The 14230-nt window shown below is 39.4% G+C and overlaps 1 protein-coding gene across 5 annotated transcripts in view; it reads left to right on the forward strand.

Moving 5' to 3' along the window:
- The window catches only part of MAPK9 (mitogen-activated protein kinase 9), a 52125-nt gene that overhangs the window by 1795 nt on the left and 36100 nt on the right, over window positions 1-14230 (forward strand). For 3 of the 5 annotated variants that reach the window (XM_081136622.1, XM_081136620.1, XM_081136621.1), the window contains one exon: window positions 13297-13465. In XM_081136622.1, the coding sequence (XP_080992748.1) occupies window positions 13344-13465 (122 nt within the window). In that variant the 5' untranslated portion in view covers window positions 13297-13343. Of the gene's footprint in view, window positions 1-13296; window positions 13466-13852; window positions 14094-14230 lie in introns of those variants that run through there. The other 2 variants (XM_081136623.1, XM_081136624.1) reach the window with 2 other exon arrangements.

The raw sequence follows: 14230 nt of genomic DNA on the forward strand, positions 1-14230 counted from the left end.
AAGGGTAGGGTGAAGGAAGGACCTTAATCAACGTGGGGTTCGGAATCAACCTGTAGGACCAGGTGTAAGACGGATGGTGAGAATCCTGAAGAACCAGACCTCACCCAGCAGTTTTTAAAAAGTCTGAACTTCATATTTGTTAACTACACTCTCTGGATTTTTAAATGTTGGCAGTAGCTAATTAAAAAAATTTTAAATGCTGTTAGCCAAGCAAAATACTGACCTGATTCAGCTTGGTTTCAGGATTATAGACCTCAAGGGCAGGCAACGTAGGAGGGAAGTGGTGCAAAGAGCTGGAAAGGTAGCCTGAGGCCAGGGGAGCTAGTTTGTCCAGGTACTCTCATTTAATTGTCACTGGAGCCCCAAGAGGGTTCACAGAGTTTTAGTAGTCTGCTTCACAGCAAGCTGTTAGGAGGTGAAATTTGAACCCAGGTCTCCCCCAGATCAGGGTGCCTTCCTGGGTCCCTCAACTCCATGTATTCTCCTGGCTTTTAATTTGTTCTGGTAGAACAATATCTGATCTAGATAATGTTTATCTTCATTTAACCTTTTTTTTTTAACCCTTCAGAAGGATCCTTCAGGGTTAAAAAATAATCCTGTTTTGTCATAGTATTCTCTGGAGAGCTTTGATTTTTTATTATTTATTTATTTAGTTAGTTATTGAGGACTTAATTTTCAGGATTCCAGGACTTTAAATAATTTGTTGATAGATTAAAATGTGTTTATTTGTCCCCCCTAAATAATGTTAGAGGGTACACTTCAATTTGTCTATTTAAAATAAAATTAATTTTCTAGATACAGGAAAGTGGCAGATGAAGCAAGTAATAGTGAGTAACACAAATGTGTTTTCATGATGCATAAGGTAAAACAGAAAGCACATTTTTTTCTTAACACTATTGTTTCAGCAACAGGGCAGTTATGTTTGGTCTAAATATGTAGTTATACTTTACTCCTGGTTAAGGTGACCTTTTTACATAATTCTCTTTGAGAATAATTAAATTTGGGCTTAGTCTTTTGTGATTGTGTGAACTGATTTCAATATCAGCCTATATCAACTGTTTATTATGAAGACCTTCAAACAAAAAAACACCACCACCAGAATAGTATCCAGCTTCAACAGTTATCAACTCCTAGCCAATCTTGTGTCATCCCTAACCTCATCTACTTACACCCTCACCTCATATTATTTTCAAGCAAATCCTAAATATGTAAATTCATTCATGAATTTTTCAGTATATGTCTCTAAAAGATAAGGACTCTTTTAAACTTGGAAAAGCAATAATTTCTTAATATAAACAGTGACCAGCCAGTATTCAAATTTCTCATTGTCCCTTAGAGTTTCTTTAATTGTTTATTGGGATCAGGATCCAGATAAGGTCCATGCATTGTGATTGATTGATAGGCCTTTTAAGTGTCTTTTAACCTGGAGATTCCCACTCTAGTTTTTTGTTTGTTTTCCTTGTAGTTTATTTGTTGAAGCGACTGGGTTCTAAAGCGTTTCCATAGTTGGGTTTTACTGATTGCACCTCTTCAATGTAATTTAATGTATTTCTCTGTGTATTTCCTGAAAATTTATAGTTGGATCTAGATGGATTTGGTCAGATTCTCTGTGCATTCCTAAGTGGGGTGTGCTCTCCTGTCTGGAGGTGGATAACCCGCTTGGCTCCCTCCAATGGTAACAGCAGTTGGCCCTCAGTCCTAGACCTATTGAGTCATTAGGAGGATGTATCATTTGGGAAGCAAGTTTGTATATCTTTTGCCCAGCAAGAACTCATTTTTAAAAAAAAAACTGTGGCTCTCTCATTTTATATTGGCCTTTGAATTGACTCTTAAAATGTTTTTAATTGATGCCTGAAATCCTCTTTGGAAAATATTGGTGTATAAATTAGTAGATACAAACATTGAGTGAGAGTAGTCACTGTTTTAACATAGGAATTTCTTACAGCTAAGGAAGTTGACTAAACGTTTGAAGGTGAAATTCAACAAATTTGATGTTATTTAATTCATTTGCTTTTTTTGTTTGTTGTTTGTTTTTTGGTCCTATAAAATATTCTTCCACCACCATCAGCCCCCCAATAGCTAATTTTACCTTAGTATCTTTCTTAAGCAAAGACTACATACTCTAAAACATTTCAAGAATAGTAAAAATAGATTCTAAGGATAAATGGATTACAAATGAGATAGTTATTTTTTCTTAAAAATTAGGCATTGATATTAACTTTTTAAATGTTAAATAGGTTCTGAAATTGCTTTTAAAATAACTTCTTTTCCTAAAGCAAAAGGTATGTGTGTATATATACATACACACATATATATATTTCTATATATATTTCTGTAGAACTGTAAGTGATTTAATTTGTTAGGCTATTTAAATGTTGTATATCTCAACTGATGCTGCTACTAGCATGATTTTTGTATCTAGGCATGAAGGTGCAGCCCAGGTAATAAATCCACCAGCTCTGGTTCTGGAATCAAAATCTGTTTCACCAACTTTTAACTACTTTCAGAAACATAGTTACTATTATGTATTTTGAAGCAGATGTCTTCAAAAAATTTTCTGAAACATCAGAATTTTCTGAAACACACTCTGGAATGAAAAGTAAATTTTGTGCATTGCCTCCTGTCTGTCGTGTCTTTCACTGAGGTGTTCACCCAATATTAGCCATGTCATCAGCATTTGCATTTCCCAGATTTTAGGTCACATTTTCAGAATTCAAACATTTGTTTGAGGAGCAGTAATGAGTATAGTAATATCTGTCCTAATGCCAGCTGAAGTTGAGACATTGACCTGTGCTGGGCCCTGTGCTAGCTATCCTCCAAGGTTGATTCTGCGGTTACCCCTATTTTATAGATGAGTGTAATCACTTGACAGAGGCCATCAGGTAAGTGGCAGGCCCACTGCCCTCCAACTCCAGAGTATTATTATTTTTTTAATGTAGGCATCTTTTATTGTATTATGTACCACAAAAAATTTAGATAGAAAATATAGAAACCCTGCTCTAGACAGCTATTTTGACAATTGTAAGAAATACACACTCCAAAAGTCTATATGCTATAGTTAAGAAGAGAGTTAGTGCACTTTTTTTCTTTTTACCTTTTTACCCCCTTCTCCTACCTCCTAGCCCCCATCTCTGGCACCCACCAAGGTTTTCTGTATCTATAAGATTGTATTTTTTATTTGTTAATTTGTTTTGTCTTTATACTTTACGTATAAGATTATATGGTGTTTGTCTTTCTGTTCTTGACTTATTTGACTTGGCATAATGCCCTCAAGGTCTATCCATGTTGTCACAAATGGCAAGACTTTTTTTTATGGTTGAATAATATTCCATTATGTATACAAGGTGGGGCAAAAGTAGGTTTATAATTGTTCATATGGACAATAATATAATAATAAATAATACAAGAATGAGAGGGAAAGGGGAGGTAGAAGAGGTTAAAGAGGGTGTAAATGGTGATGGGTGGAAACTTGACTTTGGGTGGTGAACACACAAAACAGTATACAGATGATGTGTTATAGAACTGTATAGTTCAAACCTATATAATTTTATTAACCAATGTCACCCCAATAAATTCAATTAAAAAAATTTTTTAAATAAAAGAATAAATTCTGCATTTCGCATACTCACAACTGTAAACCTACTTTGCCCCACCCTGAATATACCACAGTTTCTTTATCCATTCATCCATCAATGGATACTTAGGTTGTTTCCTTATCCTGGCTGTTATAAATAACGCTACAGTAAATATGGGATACATACATCTTTTTAAATTAGTGTTTTGTTTTCTTTTTTTTTTTAATATATCTTTATTGATTTCATAGAGAGGAAAGGAGAGAGAGAGAGAGAGAGAGAAACATCAATGATGAGAGAGTCATTGATCGGCTACAGCCGCAACCCGGGCATGTGCCCTGACCGGGAATCGAACCCCGATCACCTGGATCCTAGGTCGACGCTCAACCACTGAGCCACGCCCGGCCGGGCTGTGTTTTGTTTTCTTTAGGTAGTTAACCAGAAGTGGAATTACTGTATCATATGGTAGTTCTATTTTTAATTTTTGAGGAACCTCCATATTCTTTCCCTTAGTGGCTGCACCAATTTGCATTTCTACCAACAATGCACAAGTGTTTCCTTTTCTCCACATCTTCACCAACACTGGTTATTTCTTGTCTTTTTGATACTAGCCATTCTTACAGGTGTGATCTGATGTCTCGTTGTGTTTTTTGTTGTTTCTTTTTTATTTATTTTATTATTTTATTTTATTTTATTTTATTTTATTTTATTGTTGTTTAAAATATTACAGATGTCCCTTTTTCTCCCCAATGACCCGTTCCACCCAGTTCCTTCCCCCTCCCCAGTCCCTCTCCCCACCGTTGTCCATGTCCTTGGGTTGTGCATATATGCATATAAATTCTTTGGTTACTCTCTCCCCCTCCACCCACCCGCCCTCCTCCATCCCTCTGACATTCATCAGTCTCATCTATGCTTCCATGTCATGTTTCTTTTTTTTAATGTTTTTTTAAAAATTGATTTTTAGAGAGACAAGAAGGTAGAGGGAGAGAGAAAGAAACATGGATGAGAGAAAAACATTGATCTGCTGCCTCCTACACGCCCCTACTGGGGATGGAGCCCACAACCTCGTCATGTGCCCTGGCTGGTAATCGAACCATGACTTCTTGGTTCCTAGCTCGACACTCAACCACTGAGCCACACCAGCTGGGCTCTCAATGTGGTTTTCATTTGCATTTCTCTGATAATGATGTCGAATATCTTTTCATGTACCTATTGGTCATCTTTACGTCTTATTTGGAAAAAATGTCTACTCAGATCTTCTTTAATCAGAATGGTTTTTAATCAGAATGGTTTTTGTGGTTGTTGTTTTGTTAATCCTCACCTGAGGGTATTTTTTCCATTGATATTTAGAGAGAGTAGAAGGGGGTGGAGAGAGAGAGAGAGAGAAACATCGATGTGAGACACATCAATTAGTTGCCTCCACTAGGAGCCCCGGGGCAGGGATCAAACCTGCAACCCAGGTACTTGCCCTTGGCTGGGAATCGACCCTTCGGTGCACGGGCTAATGCTCTAACCATTGAGCCACGCCGGCCAGGGTCAGACTGTTGGTTTTTTACTGTTGCATTTTATGAGTTCTTTATATATTTTGGATATTAGCCACTTATCAGTTACATGATTTACAAATATTTTCTCCCATTCAGTAGATTGCCTTTTCATTTTGTTGTTGGTTTTCTTTTTCTTTTTTTAAATATATCTTTATTGATTTAAGCGAGAGGAAAGGAGAAGGAGAGAGAGAGATAGAAACATCAATGATGAGAGAGTCATTGATTGGCTGCCTCCCGCATTCCCCCTACTGGGGATCAAGCCTGCAACCCGGGCATGTGCCCTGACGGGAATCGAACCCCTATCCCCTGGATCCTAGTTTGACGCTCAACCGCTGAGCCACGCCCAACCGGGCTTGTTGATAGTTTTCTTTGCTGCATAGCTTTTTAATTTCATGTAGTGCTACTTGTTTATTTTTGCTTTTGCTGCTTTTTTTTGGTGTCAGATTAAAGAATCATCTCCAAGAGCTATGTCAGGGAGCTTACCACCTATGTTTTTTTATAGCAGTTTTATGGTTTCAGGTCTTACGTTCAAGTTTTTGATCCATTTTGAGTTAATTTTTGTATATGGTATAAGATAGTGATTGAGTATAATTCTTTTGTAATGGACCTCCCCATTTTCCCAGCACAGTTTGTTGAAGAGACTGGCCTTTCCTCTCTGTATGTTCTTGGCTCCTTTGTTGTAAATCAATTGACCACACATGTGTGGATTTATTTCTGGGCTCTCTATTCTGTTCCATTGATCTCTTTGTCTGTTCTTATGCCAATATCATACTGTTTTAACTACTCTAGCTTTGTACTGTATTTCGAAATCAGGGAGCATGATACCCCCAGTTTTGTTCTTCCTCAGGGCCTTTTGTGGATCCATACAAATTTTAGGATTATTTGTTCTATTTCTATGAAAAATGCCATTGGGATTTTTATAGGGATTGCATTGAATTTTTAGATTGCTTTGGGTAGTGGGGACATTACTTAACAACATTGATTCTTCCAATACAGGAGAACGGAATGTCTTTTCATTTATTTGTCTTCTCCAATTTCTTTCATTACTGTAATACATACTACAGTTATTTAACTTCTTTGGTTAAATTTATTCCTAGATATTTTATTCTTTTTGCTGCAATAATAAGTGGGATTGTTTTCTTAATTTCTCTTTCTGATAGTTCATTATTACTGTGAATGAAAACAGTAATAATGTATTGATTTTGTATCCTGCAGCTGTACTAGATTTCTTTATTAGTTCTAACAGTTTTTTTGAAGCAGTCTGCCCTCTGACTCCATAGTCCTGATCTTAACCACTGTATCCTGCTGCCCTACCCCTTTATTCTCCCACTTAGTTTTGCCTTTAACAAATGTTTTTTAACAAATATTTACTGAACACCCACTATGTAGTTAGTAGGAGATTGAAAAATGAATCAGACACATTTTCTTCCCTCAAGGAACTCACAGTGTGGAAGTAGAGGTAGACTTGCAATGCAATATATAATGAACACAGGTGGTGGTGGCAAAAAAAAGGGCATGCCTGGCACAGTTTGAAGGGAAAAGCTAGAGGGGAAAACTTGTAGGAGAAGCAGGTGCCTGCACTAGATTTTGAAGGAGAATGAAGGTTGGCCAGAAAAAGGGGAGGGAAGTCATTTCAGGCAGACCGAATAGCAGAGTCCTGAAGGTGTGCAATAGCCAGTGTGTCCACTGGTCCCAGGTGATTTGATATTGCCTGAGAGAGGGCCAGAGGGCCTACAGACTCCTCTGCTGTGCTAAGGATTAGAATTCTACTCTCCAGTATCCCTGGCTGGGTAGCTCAGTTGGTTACAGTGACTTCCCGATAGGCCAAGGTTGCAGGTTTGATCCCCTGTCAGGGCACGTACAAGAATCAACCAATGAATGCATAAATAAGTGGAACAACAAATCACTGTTTCTCTCTCTCTCTTTCTCTCTCTCCCCCTCTCCCCTCCCTCCCCCTCCCTACCTCTCTCCCTCCCCCTCCTCCTCTCCCTCTCTCTCTAAAAAAAAAAAGAATTTTATTCTCAAGGCAGTTGATCACTATTGAAGGAATTTAAATAGAGAGCAGTGTGATCACTGCATATTTCCAACAAATCTCTTTTTTTCTTTTTTAATTCCTTATTTTGAAATATAGTCACCAAAAGTTGCAAAAATAGTAGAGAGGTCCCTGCACCCATCACCCAGTTTTCCCCAATGGTTGTGTATTTGCATAACAATATAAAACTTAAAAACCAGGAAAGTGGCATTGGTACAATGAGCACGTACAGTTCCATCATTTATCACGCAGAGATTTGTATAACCACACTGCAATCCAGATACAAAACTACTTCGTCCTCCCCAAGGTCTCCCTTGTAACTATAACCACACCACCCCTTACCCCTCACCATCCATAGCCCCTGGCAACTGCTAATCTGTTCTACAGCTCTACTTTTGATGTTTTAAGAATGTTTATTAATGGAATTATACAATGTGGATCTTTTGTGATTGGCTTTCACTAGGTATAGCCCTTAAGATCCACCCAAGATACTGGGTTTTTCAGTAGTTTGCTCACTTTATTGCTGAGTGGTATACCATGGTATGGATGCACAGCACTCTGGTTAACCATTTACCCATTGATGGACATCTGGATGGCTTCCAGTTTTGAGCTATTAAAAATATAGCTGCTATGTGCATTTGTGTACAGGTTTTTATGTGGACAGATCACTCTTTGTGTAGACAGCAGGTAATTGTGAAAATTTGCTTTTAATCACAGCAGTCAGTTAATTTAAATATTGCATGTCCTGCATCTTCTGAAGCCTTAGGGTCATCAAAGGTTTAATTGAGTCTGAGTGACTGTGTCATCTTTATCAAAAGAAAAAGTGACTAGGTGGACTGAAGCCAACAGGATGAAATGTGAAGACCTGTGTTTTTCTGGCCTGGTCCTGACCAGTCCTTGAACACATCACTTTACTTTCTAACTAAAATTAGAAATATTGGAGTGATGTATTGGGAAGAACACAAATATTATGGTCAAACACACCTAACTTCAAATCCAGGCCATGCCACTTTCTAGCTCTCTGGGCTGTTTCCTCATTTGCAGTTGGGATAGTACTGTGCACAACAAATGCTGTTAGGAGAGCATTTATAACTGCGAGCTCAGAGCCTCGCTCATTCTCCTGCCTCTAGTCTCATCTGTCTCCAACTCATCCTCCCTATGAATGTCAAAGTGACCATTCTGCAGCTCTTCATTTTTAAATTGAATTTTATAATTAATTGTTTAATTAGTTTTTTAATGTGAAATATGTGCATGGCTGCAAAAAAAACAAAAAAAACCAGAAAGTTATAATGGGAAGAGTGAAAGTCTCCTTTCACACTGTGTCTGTATACTTGCTAGCATGTGTGTGTGTATGTTTGTGTGTGTATTTCTCCATAGGTGGAGAAATATTTACTATATGCACTCTGCTTTAATTTACCTTATTTCCTTATGTGTTTTAGACATCATTCCATATCAATACACGAACTCCCTGCATTGTTTTTAATGGCTTTATTGTACTTTTATACCATAATTTGTTCAGTCTTCCCAAGGTTATTTCTAATTTTTTGCCTGTTACAAGAAGTGCCACAAACATCCTTGCACAAGTATCTTTGAATATTTGTACACATATTTGTTGAATACATTTGTAGAATTGTAGTTGCCAGGTTAAAAGTCATGTGAATTTGAAATTTTGAAATTTTCATTAGGTATTACCTATTTTCCTTCCAAAAAAATCTTTTACCAATTTATACTTCTTACTGGCATGTATGAAAGTACCAGTTTCCTTACACCTGGGTTTGATACTGTGAACAAGCTTGCTTTCAGGTTTTGTCTCCTCCAGGAAGCCTTCCTGCACATCCACCTCACTCACACACTCGATCCACTTGTTCATGCCATTCTCCTGGGCTCCATCCATGCGGCCTGTGCATACCCCTAGGACACTTTGGATGCAGTCTGATAATTATGCTGTTGGTGGTTTGAGGGAAGGGACTGTCTGGTTAGTACTTGCTCTCAATAGCCCCTGCCTCATACTTGGCAAACAAGTATGTTTGTTGGGAGAACTCAGTGAATGGAAGGTGACATCCCCACAAGACTGGGACTGTTCTCCACTGTTCTTTCCCATTTTAAGATGTGAGAACTATGTAAAGCTGTAGTTAGAGCAATTTTTTAAATTTATTAAAAGTAACCAGAGATTTAATATTATATTTATAAAACCTAAATTGCTTATATTTAGAAAATACTAGAGTTGGATAGATTTTTTAAAAGTATATTTACTCTAGGTTCTAAACAGGTAGGAATGTTCCTTCCCACCAGTATTTATTTATAGAATGAGTAGAGTTTACACCAGTATTTGGAGGGGATTCTACCAGAGTCCCCAGTCTTAGAGAAATAGAGATTTTAGAGAGCATTTCATTCAATAAGCATTCGGGAAGCAGCATGGAAAATAGGAAGGCCATAGGCGAGAGCCAGATGCCTTTAGCAAAGGCCATGCGAACTCCTTCTCTAGGTGTCCCCTTACCACACTCAGGTCTGAAGAGCCCCAGGAGCAGAATGTGTCCCCAAGGGATTTTTCAGTGGGTCATTGGTAGACTTTGTACATTTCTTTTAAGCTTATCAATCAATGCAGTCAGGTGGGTACCAGGTCCCACTACTGGGAGGAGGGTGAGGAACCAGCACCTACCAGGAGGGAAGCTTCAGTGTGTTGTCACGTGGTTTCACGAGGAATCCTTATATTTCCCAGTTTGTAACATTTCTGAAACCCAGCTGAGATCAGTTTTGTTGAAATATAATAGCTGCAGAGTTGATTTCATTAATAACTAAATTGCATGTTTTCTGGAGTTTCCTGGAGGTTCTTTCTCTTACTCTCATGAGGCCCAAACTTGACATAGAAGGTGGCTTTGACAGGTTTTCTCTTAGGTGCTTTTTTCCCTACCGAATAAGAACAACTTATTTTAAATTTTAAATTATTTTAAATCTTGAGATGAAATTTTATTAATAATTTTTGAACTTAATGATGTCATGTATTCCAAAATTTCACAAAAGCTAACCAAATATTGTACCAGTCAGACTATAGGTTGCTATAGCTATAGCAGAGAGAGTCCCCGACTTGCTCAACAGGTTGAGATTAATTTGTGCCAGTCTCAGTGTGGGCAGGGGGACCAGAATGGGGGTCGTCTCTATCCCACTAGATCATTCAGGATGCTGACTGGTGGGGGTCTCTAGCATGTGACTTCCATCTCTTGGTCTGTGACAGCTAATCCCTCAGCCAGCAGCAAGGGAGAAAGATAAATTGGACAGTAAGCAGCTTTCTGTAAAAAAAAAAAAAAAATTTGGAAGTTGTATATATTACTTCTGCTCACATCTCATTAGCCAAAAGTTGTTGGTCATCTGGCCACACGTGGCTACCAGGAAAGCAGGCAAATGTTGTCTCTAGTTGGGGAGCCATTTGTCCAATTGGAATAGGAAGACTTCTTTCTGTTACTAAAACGAAGAGAGGAGTGGGTCCTGGAGTGCAGTAGGAGCCTGTGCCTGTCATGCTGCTTGTCCCTTGGGCACTTCAGACTCCAAAGCTGAACTCACTGACTCAGCATGGGTCTCCTGCCTACCTCCAGATTCTTCACCCTCATTTCTCCTGTCTCCTCTGAGGGCAGCAAGCTGCGTACGTTCTTCCTCCAAACCCTGCATCTCTTTTTCCCCACCTGCCATGATTCAGTTGTTTTTGCCAGGTCTCTTCATCTTCAGTCCTCCCCACTCACATCCACCGTTTTCTCAGCTTCCCAAATGAGCTGTCTGAAAAGCAGGTCAGAGCACCTGCCTCATGCACTTTGATGGCTCCACAGCCCTCTGGCCCAGGCCCCAGCCCAGACCCAGGTGGCTCCCAGCGGCTTCTGGGCCTGTGGTGATTTGGCCTCATTTTCTCTCTCCAGCTTCTTTCCCCCACTATCCAGCAAAACCAAATCTCAAATGACTTGCCATGCTCAGAGGCACCTCCAGCTCTCTGCATGTGCTATTTTCCTTCCCTGCACCCCAAACCTTCTCCATCCCTCTTGGTTTAGGGCTTTCCTGGCCTCAGGTCTCTTCCTGAATGTGCTCACAGTGTGCGTTCTCACACCAACTGCTCTGGCACAGGTCCTTGCCCACAGTGGTGCTCAGAACATGCTTTATTAATGACCAGCATTGCTGATGTATTATAATATGGCAAAGAAGCAGCAGGTTGTAATGGCTACCCACCTTTTTGCCAAGTCTGTCTCTCATCCTTTGTATTTGTGCCCCACTAACCCAGCTGAGCAATTCACCATGTTTGAGCAGTCAGCTTGAACTCTGTGCGTCTACTGTCTGTGTCTGGCAAAACAGTCCAGGTCAGACGCCACCTCCTCTAGAAAGCTTTCTTTGTCTTCTACACTCCTGCCCATGGGTAGGACCTCTTGACTTTGTTTACGTTTTGCTTATAGCCCTTACCTCATTGTAACTTGTATTATAATATAGAAAATGGGTACATTCCTCACACTTCTCCCCCAAATAGTGAACTACATGCTGCTTCAAGACTGGCTTCTAGCTGCTGCTGTATCTCCTACATGACTTATCACCTTCTTGTACATAGGTACCCCATAAATGTTGAGTAGAATTATCTTTAAATAAATCTTTAGAAAAGGATATTCTTTCAGCTGTAAGTAAAATGGAGCAGCATTGTGAGGAAATCATTGGATGCTGTATTAAGGGTTAGATCAACAAAGGTCTATTGAATGCCTCTGTTGTCCCAGGGGCCAGGCTCTCCCTGTCCTCCTATTCTGCAAGTGTGGGATACCAGGATGAGTAAGACAGACCTGCCCTCACCCTCCTGAAGCATTGGGCATCCTGTTCACAGCATTGTGACTTTGTCAGGCCATTTAACACAGTCTGACATGGGGCTGATCATCCTGCTGTGGTGTCATGAGCAGTGTGATAGTTCATGTCATGTAGTGCTGGCCTCCCCAAGGCACACCTTGGCAGGGTATGTAGCTCTCAGTCGCAGTGGCTGGTGGTACTGACAGCTATGCCTCAGTCACTGCCCTGAGAACAGTAAAAAACATGAAGCAGTGGTCAGTTGGAGAAACTATTCATTTTATTTAAATTTTTTGTTTAGGCTTGTTATTAATTTATTCCATGGTTCATGGAAATTCTAGACATTATGTTGAAATACAAATCATCACTCCAAAAAACTCAGTGGATAGACATTAAATATTAGATGATAGAACAAGCAGTCATTTGCTGGTAGTGTAGACTAAAATTTAAATTCTGTGTTTTTAAACAGTATAAAATGTTTATACCTATATGATTTAAAGGTTGTCTTATTTTTTTAAGAAAGACAAATAGCTTGCTGACTTTTCAGTAAACATTGTCAAACAAGTCAGGGAACCATGTAAATAAATGTAGCTGCCAGACAATTATCTGTGCACTTGTTTTCTGTTCCTGCAGATGGGCATGTCAGCCTCCGCCCAAAGCCTGGGAAGGCTGCTTCAAGGCTGCCAGGTTATACTTGTACATCATGAATGAGCATCATGGCATCCATGTTATTGATTGTTCCCTAGTGATGTGGGGTGCAGGGACATGTGCTGGCTCCAGGACCACTCTCACCAGGCAGGAGCATGCCTGTGGGGATGCGTGACACACCCACATCACCAGGCCTCCTTAACTTCCCCCTTTTCCATCACTTGGACATAGAACTTACTTCGGTTCATCACTTTAACCTGCATTTGTGGATTTAAAAGAAGACTGCTCCATTTGTTTCTCTGCAGGAATTGTTGATGTGATTATTTGAAACAGTGCCTTCTCTCTGGTTGAGACAGCTTCTCACAGGAAGCTGGTCCCACAGGAAGCAAGCTGATGAGAATCATGTAGTGACATAGTCTATTCATGGCTAGAAAAAGTATACAGTTTCTTTTCTCCAAAGGGGGTTATATTCTAATCCAGTCCTGTAAAATATGGTCATGCAAGGCCTCAAATTTTCTTCCTTTCATAATGGCCTTGTACTATTGAATTTTTCACGTGTTGCTTAAATTCAGAACTTGGTCAAACTGAGTTTATGAACTTACAGCCACATTGTCTTACATACCAATAAAATTGAAACACTATTAAGCTTGCTATGTGAGTAATTTCAGTAAGAATGCATGTTTATTGTTTTTCTTTTAAGGAATCTGACGACTCAACAGCCTTTGGAATATTACATGACACTACATCATGAGTGACAGTAAATGTGACAGTCAGTTTTACAGTGTGCAAGTGGCAGACTCAACTTTCACTGTCCTAAAGCGTTATCAGCAGTTGAAACCAATTGGCTCTGGAGCCCAAGGAATTGTTTGGTAAGTACGGTCTATTTCAATAGTGTGGATTGAGTTTATAATAAAAATGAATTAAAAGTAAATCATCAGAATTTAGAAATGCTGCTGATGAAAATACTATTTTCTTTGCTATAGGTTTATGAGCTAAATTGAATTAACCTCTTGCTCTATTTATATGTAGTCAGATTGTAGGATACAAATTCAAATTCTTAGAATGCTGCATAAATTAAATAGGTAGCAGGTTTTTATCTGTTTCTTTTTTCCTTTTCCATTGGCCCTGTCATTATGATGTTAGAATAGTAGGTGTGACAGTGAGTTGTAACAGAAACTTGGAGTTTTATTCATTTCTCCATCCTGGCCACCTTCCCCCTCCCCCTTTTATTCCCATTCACTCCTGTTCATTTCTAGGCGCCGTCATTGCAGTGCTTTGCCCTTCATTGGCAGGATGAGGCCAGTCAGTGTCATTATCACCCCATGGATTAACCAGGAAGGGATGCTGTGTGAGGGGTTGGGCTGGCCGTCTCTTCCTTGGTGTCTCACTTCAACTATGTGTCCAGCCCAGGACGTCAGAACCGTTGGTCTGACCCTGAACCTTAGTCTCTTGCATGGTAAGACAGTCAGCTGCCGCGACATCACTGGCCAGCTAAAGGTAAAGTTTTTCACATGTTTTCTAGACTACTGTTATCAGCACTTCCCAAACTTCTTATCCCTTCATTTTCTGGGCAAAACTTTTGTTTTTCTTTTTTTGGTCAATAAAAACCAAATTGTCTTTTCATCTAAAGGAAA

Source organism: Miniopterus schreibersii, assembly GCF_964146895.1.
Source record: "Miniopterus schreibersii genome assembly, chromosome: 4".
Lineage (NCBI taxonomy): Eukaryota > Metazoa > Chordata > Mammalia > Chiroptera > Miniopteridae > Miniopterus > Miniopterus schreibersii.